Below are 7858 nucleotides of genomic sequence, written 5' to 3'. Positions count from 1 at the left end.
GGTCAGCATGAAGGTCCAGCATGAGGGAAAAGGCTGCTTTCAGCTTTTCAGCTAGTACACCTGTATTGCGAGCCGTTAGTTTAGCGTTACGTCAGTGCTGACAGGTGGTTGGGGGTTTCAATAGACGGGGCGCTCGTTTCTGCTGATGGAGCGGGGTGCCCCACTTGTATAATGGTAAGGGAAACACTGCAGTCAACATGTGTTTTGTGGACTTGGAGAAGGTGTTTGACCTTGCGCAGTGATTGCCGGACATGGGCACCGGCGACCCCCGTGACCCAAAATGGAAGAAGTGGGTAAAATATGATGGATGGATGGATGAATAGTTTGTTGTTTTTCTATTAAATGACCTGCAGGCACATTTTTAGTACATATCTCTAAAACACAGAATTGTTTGTTTGTTTGTCCCCCCGTTCTGTGTGTGTTTCTATTAGGTCGTGTGTGTACAAGAATGATCAGGCTGTGAAGGAAAACACCAGTAAAACTGTGCAGGAAGAGGAGCCGTGTCCACGCTTTGCACACCAGCTGGTCTACGATGAGATGCACAAAGTAACAACCAGCACCAAATCACTCCAAATCACTCCAAACATTTCTCATCAGTTCATTCACATTCTCTGACTCTACTCCACCTTTTTACCACATTCAATGGTCAACCTCATAGTGCTGACAGAAAAATCTTGTATTGACACATTGTAAAACTCTTTATCAATGAAAGACAAATACTGTAAAATCTACAAGTTTTAGGAAATATGAACTAGGGCTGAAAAATTGATTACATTTGCGGTATCGCAATATCATAAATGAAGATTTTCTAATCACAAAGGCTGCAATTTGACTGGTTACGTGACTTGCGAGTGAGTGGAGAAAAGCAGAGCAGGGTGCATGAGAATTCAACACTGCGTTTTAACTTTAACCGGTTGCACAGTGGCGTCAGACTCGACAGAAGCAGCCACATCTGAAAGTTTGGCTATAAAAAAGAAGACACTGCACAACGACATGTATTGTGCAGAACCTGCCTTGCTGCTGTTGCTACCTCTTGAGGTAACGCCACAAATATTTATTAACACTTAAAAAAACACCACTAAGCCATTTATGATAGTTGCATGGCTAGAATGCCAACGACCAGTGCTTCAACTTCAAGTAGGCAAAGTACCAGCCGACATGGATCACTGGCCGAACTGTTTGAAGGTATTACTTCGTATGAACATAATTCAAAACGGCATGTAGAAATAACTCGAACAATAACAGCGTTCATAGTAAAAGACATGATACCCATTAATAAAGTGACCAAGTCTGGCTTACAGCTTTGGTAAACACAGTGGATAAGCGGTACAGAACGCCCTGGCGCACACATTTTAGCCAAGTTGCTATCCCGGCGCTACACAAAAAATGCAGAAACAGAGTTGCAGCGGAGCTGAAAACTGTGGAGTTTTTTCAACTGAAACTGATTTATACCATACCATACCATTTTATTTATAGAGCACTTAAAACGGCGACAAGGCCAACTAAAGTGCTGTACAGACCGAATAACAGGTAACACACAAAGCAACATAGAAAATGAAGTAAATCAGAAATATAGACATAAAAACGATGCAGATAATGACGATTAACCAGTGTGGAGCATACAGGATCAAACACAGATCATCTGGTGTTGAATACTACTGAATAGTAGTGAGTTTTTAAACGGGACTTGAAAACCGAGAGGGAGAGGGACTGTCTGACAAGCAGAGGTAACTCGTTCCAGAGTCTTGGTCCTGCTACAGAGAAGGCCCTGTCACCTCTGCACTTAAGACGAGTTCCTGGAACTGTGAGGAGCAACTGGTCCGCTGACCTCAGGGAACGTGTTGGAACATACGGTTGTAGCAGATCAGAGAGATAAGGAAGGACGAAACTGTTCAGTGATTTGTAGACATATTTTGAACTGGATTCGAAAGTGAACCGGTAACCAGTGCAGTGAGGCCAAAACTGGTGTAATGTGCTCTCTTTTGCCTGTACTGGTTAAAAATCGGGCTGCTGCATTCTGGACCAGTTGTAGTCGTACTATGGAGGTTTGACTGATGCCAAACAGGAGGGAATTGCAGTAATCAAGCTTAGATGTAATGAATGCATGTATTACTGTCTCCAGGTTCTTTTTGGACAATATGGGCTTCAGTTTAGACAGCCGCCTCAGTTGGAAGAAACATGATTTAACAGTCATGTTTACATGATTAAGTTTTAGGGAAGGGTCCATTATCACTCCCAGATTAGTGACTCTTTGTTTTTCTTAAGGGGTCAGAGCAGAGAGGTCGATGCAGTGGTTTGTGATTGTGTCATTGGGAGGGAACAACATGACTTCAGACTTCTTTTCATTGAAACTTAAGAAATTTAAAGCCATCCAGTCCCTGATGTCAGCCAGGCAGTCGAGCAGAGTTTGAATAGAGCATGTACCATTGTGTCTTAGGGGGAAGTAAATTTGACAGTCATCGGCGTAGAAGTGGAAGGGCATGTTGTGTTTCCGGAAAATAGCACCAAGCGGCAGCAGGTATAAAGAGAATAGGAGGGGACCCAGGATGGACCCCTGCGGAACCCCCCATTTAAGCTCTGCCACTGCAGAACTAAAATCCTTGATGGAGACACAAAAGGATGTCAGTGAGGTAAGATCTGAACCAATTGAGGGCTGATCCTGTGACGCCCACCCACTGCTCCAACCTAGCAATGAGGATTTCATGGTCGATGGTGTCAAAGGCGGCTGTGAGGTCCAACAGGACAAGCAGCACAGAATCACCGGTATCTGTGGTTAAGAAAATGTCATTAAAAACCTTCAATAGGGCAGTTTCAGTGCTATGGAGAGGTTTAAAGCCAGACTGGAATATGTCTAAGATGGTGTGACCCTCCAGGAAGCACTTCAACTGGGACTCGACTATTTTATCCAGTACTTTAGAAATAAATGGAAGTTTGGAGACAGGCCAGAAGTTGGAAACGACTGAGGGGTCAAGGTTTGTTTTTTCAGGAGAGGCTGGACGGCAGCATGTTTAAAGGATTTTGGCACCACGCCAGTGGATAAACTACTGTTTACTATATCAAGAATGGACGGACCTAGAGTAGGAAAAACCTCCTTTAATAGTCGAGGGGGGACCACATCAAAGGGGGAGCCAGAAGGTTTCAAGCTGCACATGACCTGCTCTAGAGAAGATAGTGATGGGTTCAAAATGGTCAAATGGAGCTACAGATTGAGGTGGGATGGATGGGTCATGAGTTGGAGGGGAAATGAGAGCCCTGGTGGTGCAATTTTTTCCAAAAAGAAATGTAAGAAGTTGTCGCACAGCTCAGTCGAGGCTTCCAGAGGTGATGGTTCAGTGAGGTGGAGATCAGAGTTTAGGGTGGAGAAGAGGACACGTTGGTTGTGAGAGTTTGAGGTTATGATATCCGAGAAGTCTTTGGATTTAGCAGCTTTCACTGCTTTCTGATAACGGCGCCATCTCTCCTTAAGTATTTGAAAAGAGACCTGCAGCCTGTCTTTCCTCCACTTTCGCTCCGCCCTCCTACATTGCTGCCTAACGGCCTTGGTGACGTCACTCAGCCAAGGTTCTGCTCTCAGTTTTGATTTTTGGTTTTAACAGGCGCAACATGATCCAGAGTCTTTAATCAGACGGAGTTGAACTGGGATGTCAGCTCCTCAGTGGTGGAAAGAAACACTGGGGGCTGAATGATCATTTCAGAGTTATAAACATCTGTGAAACGTGTGGCAGTGAAGTGGTTAATGGTCTGGCTGCGACGTGCAGGAATGCACGGCTTAAGAGTTAGATGGGGGAGGGTAAACTCAAACCGGACTGACATGTGGTCTGAAAAAACATTATCACCAATAACAAGATTATTAACAGTCACATCATGAGTTAAAACAAGGTCCAGTGTATGTCCACGCTCTTGGGTGGGACCGTTTACATGCTGCGTTAGATTAAATGAGTCCAATAAATCTAAAAAGTCCTTAACCAAGGGCTTCTCAGGACAGCACGTGCAAATTAAAGTCCCCAATAATGAAAACATGCTCATATTTTTGTGTGATTTCAGCCAAGAAATCAGAAAACTCATTTATGAAATCCTTAGATCGAGGTGGGCGGTAGACGAGTGCAAATAACGTCGGAGGTGAATGTCCAAGTTCAAAGACGCTCAGCTCAAAGCTGGCGCGGGAAACTGGGATGGGCAGTTGTTTACAGTCAAAAGTTGATTTGAATATTGTTAATAATCCACCACCGTGCCGGCCTGATGGCCATGGGACGTTAAAACACAAACAGTTCGGTGGCAGTAATTCCGTCAAGGCGCTGGACTCACCCGGAGACATCCAAGTCTCTGTGATGCACAAAAAGTCCAACTCTTGCTCTTGAAAGTAATCCCTGAGGATAAAAGTTTTGTTTGTAACAGATCTTGCATTGACCAAACACATCCGGATACTGTCCAAAGTGGATCCAGCAGCGGTGGAGGGAGCGCGAATCAATGGCCGCAGGTTTTCAATAACAGCCCCTCCGTTGTTTACCTGGTCCGGGCACGCGGGAAGTTGGCGATTGAAACCATGACCACCAGCTGGAGAGGAAGATGCAGCGCGCAGAGTTTTTAGCTTTACCAGCCGCCCAGCTTGTTTTCCCCGGTGTCTGAAGCGATGTCTCCGGGCAGGGAGGTGAGGAGTGCAGCATAGGTAAGCTGGCACATCCGCCAGCAGGGGGGGAGGGAGGGGGGGGGGGGTCCTGAGGTACGCTCATATTGGTCCAAATAAACGACACCGACCGCAGAAAACCAAGATCCAGAAGCTGTTGTCGGTCATACATCAGCAGTGAGTTTATATCACAGATAAAAAAATGAACAAAACAAAAATAATCCGAACACCATCAGCAGAGGTGGATTGCAAGCCATGTACATGGGCGCCATCTTACCGAAAGTGATTTATTGATTGTGTTCATTGAAAAATATATGAGAAAAAGACTATGAAAAATAATCGCGTATTAAATCACATTTGCAATATTGAAGTAAATAATTGCCATTAGAACATTTTCCAAAATTGTTCAGCCTTAATATGAACCCAAGCTGCGTTGGTTGTTTGGATTTTGAACTGAAAACAAATGGAAAGCATTCAGTCTTTTTTTGTTTGATTACGATATAAAATAATTTTGACACAAATTGAAATCATCTTTATTAATGAATGGAATGCATAACTTATTATAAGTACTTGATATGAGGTCCGGGAGTTGTCAGCCGGTGCGCAGCTCGGACCGACTATGTTTAAAACTTTTAAATATTTCCAGTTTTTGGATGAAAACAAAAGTCAAACTTGGCCTTCTGTTTTAGTTAAAGGAAGACACAAAAATGTGTTTATAGGAACATTGTGGAAGAAATCTTTAATGACATATACATTAACTTAAGCTTAGGCTGTAGTACTAAATAAAGAAGATCGCGACTAAAAGGTACATGAAGTACATATTTTAGTTTTTTAATGTTTTTACCACTGAATTCAATACATCAGTTCTTGCTGCTTACAAGTAGATCAGACCAAATTGTTTTAATTTTTTCATCCCTAAATAGTCGATGAATACATTTCTGAAGCATTTTCTCTGTTGATAATCCATATTGTGTGAAACTGATCACAGTTTGTGCGCACAAAGTAAAATTAATTTTGTACTTTAGGCAGTTCAGTTGGTTTTCTCTTTTCCAGTTCAGCTTTGAAAAGTGTTTAATGTTCTGTTGGTTTTCAGGTGCATTACCTGTTCGGTGGAAACCCTGGGAAGTCATGTTCTCCTAAGATGCGCTTGGATGACTTCTGGTCCCTCAAACTGTGTCGACCCTCCAAGGAATACCTGCTTCGCCACTGCAGATACCTCATCAGAAAATACAGGTGTGCAGCTTTTTTTTTGTTTGTTTTAACCATTGTTGCTTCTTCCACTCTCACACTGTTCTGTGCATAGTCTTTGTTTTAAAGGGTCGCTTCAATACTTGAGGAACCCTTCACACTGGATGACAACCCTACAATGCTTTCCATGACCTTTTAGACTGGCCTACTGTAAATTTGGAAAACTTTATTCAGTGTAAAGTCAGTGTAGTGTTTGTGTATGAACAACAGATCCATCTTATCACTTTTCTTCTGGTTGCACTTTCTGTTGAGCAGTGTTTTCTCATTAGTGATGCCTGTTGTTCAGGAGGAGAACTAAGGCAGCATCAGCATAAACGACAACAAACGCTTAAAGGGTGCCTCATCTTGATCCTGTGGATCAGCTCATATTGCTGAAAGAATAAGTCAACTTACAAAGTCCATGCTCAATAATCCAGATACAATCCAACAATTTTCAGTCGGGTCATCTGGACAGTTTTTTTTTTTTTTTTTCTGAAACGTTTCACCTTCTATCCAGAAGGCTTCATCAGTCAAGGAAATACACAACACAAAACTGATTCTTCCCCCAAACATCTTACTCCAAAGTGGAACAAACCAGTTATGTTGGTGCTAAGATGGTGTCTTTGGCACGCCCCCTCCTCCATTGCCAGCCCTTTCCCTCATCAACAGTCAACTTGTTTTATTATTATGGTAGAAAATACATTTTGCTGCCAAGTTGCTGAAACAGTGTTCAACACATCTGATGCCTGGCATATATATTTTTTTTAATTTAGCATCAGGACACTTGCATTTTAGGTTTCAAATGTATTTTGTAGTTTTAAAAAATCTGTTTGAGTTGTCATTGGTTAGAATGAGACTCACTTTATGATAACTTTTACCAAATATCACATTTTAACTGAAGTGTAATTCCTATTTCTACTGCTGCCTGATCTGTTTTAAACCAAGAACACACATGACATTAGACAATCATAAAAAAGCATATAAAATGAAAAGTAAATAGAACAAATTATATAAAAACTAAACAAAAACTGCTACATCAGAAAGCGATGTAAATACTAAAAACAGGAACATATCTGATTTGGTTTTTCCCATGAACTTAGCAGATGTTTGGAGCCACTTAGAGAGGTCAAGGTTGAGAGCTTCAAATCTTTTTGCAAGATATTCCAGGAAAAAGGAGCGGAGTAGGAGAAGGTCCTTTTTGTCTAGTTCAGTCTGCACTAAGGGGACACTGGAGAGGAGTTCCATATAATTACATTAGTCAGAGTCAGAGTTTCTTTATTGTCATTCGCACCTCATGTGGTACATGTGGTGGAGCGAAATTATGTACACAGGGTCCCAGTTACATCCAACAATAAAATGTATAAGAAAAACAGTAATAACATCTAAGATATGAACTAAGAAAAACATCAACTAAATATACACTAAGCACTCATAACATAAAACATTGAACATCAGCACAAACATGAACATGAGTCTGTGAGCAGATGTGCACGCATGAACACATCAACATTGAAACAGATCAGCAGTAACATGAAACAGATCAGCAGCAACATGATATGGTTTTACACAGTGATTATTCTAGTTAGAGATTCATGAGTCTAACAGCCTCAGGGTAGAAGCTGTTCCTCAGTCTAGTGGTTCTACACTTAATGCTCCTTAACCTCCTTCCTGAGGGGAGTGGGGCAAAAAGTGTGTGTGCTGGGTTAGTGGGGTCTTTCATGATGCAGGTGGCCCTCTTCCTGCATCTGGAGGTGTAGATGTCTGTGATGGTGGGGAGACTGATTCCAACAGATTTCTGTGCAGCCTTCACCACTCTCTGCAAAGCTTTTCTTTCTGCAGCTGTGCAGCCTCCATGCCACACATTGATGCTCGAGCACAGGATGCTCTCCACTGCACACCTGTAGAAGGAGGTGAGGACTGAGCTTCCCAGACCAGCTCGCCTCAGCCGTCTGAGGAAGTAGAGTCTCTGATGAGCTTTCTTGATCAGGCTGGTAGTGTTGTTGCTCC

General features: G+C 42.5%; 1 protein-coding gene across 1 annotated transcript in view; it reads left to right on the top strand.

Moving 5' to 3' along the window:
• Nucleotides 1-7858, top strand: part of mkln1 (muskelin 1, intracellular mediator containing kelch motifs) — a gene marked incomplete in the record, with an annotated part of 120689 nt that overhangs the window by 93089 nt on the left and 19742 nt on the right. Inside the window, 2 exon segments of the mRNA XM_037695953.1 lie at nucleotides 432-546; nucleotides 5718-5857. Coding sequence (XP_037551881.1) covers nucleotides 432-546; nucleotides 5718-5857 — 255 coding nt within the window.

Source organism: Nematolebias whitei, chromosome 22, assembly GCF_014905685.2.
Source record: "Nematolebias whitei isolate Nwh7 chromosome 22, NemWhi1, whole genome shotgun sequence".
NCBI lineage: Eukaryota > Metazoa > Chordata > Actinopteri > Cyprinodontiformes > Rivulidae > Nematolebias > Nematolebias whitei.
This window is presented reverse-complemented; position numbering and strand designations above follow the sequence as displayed.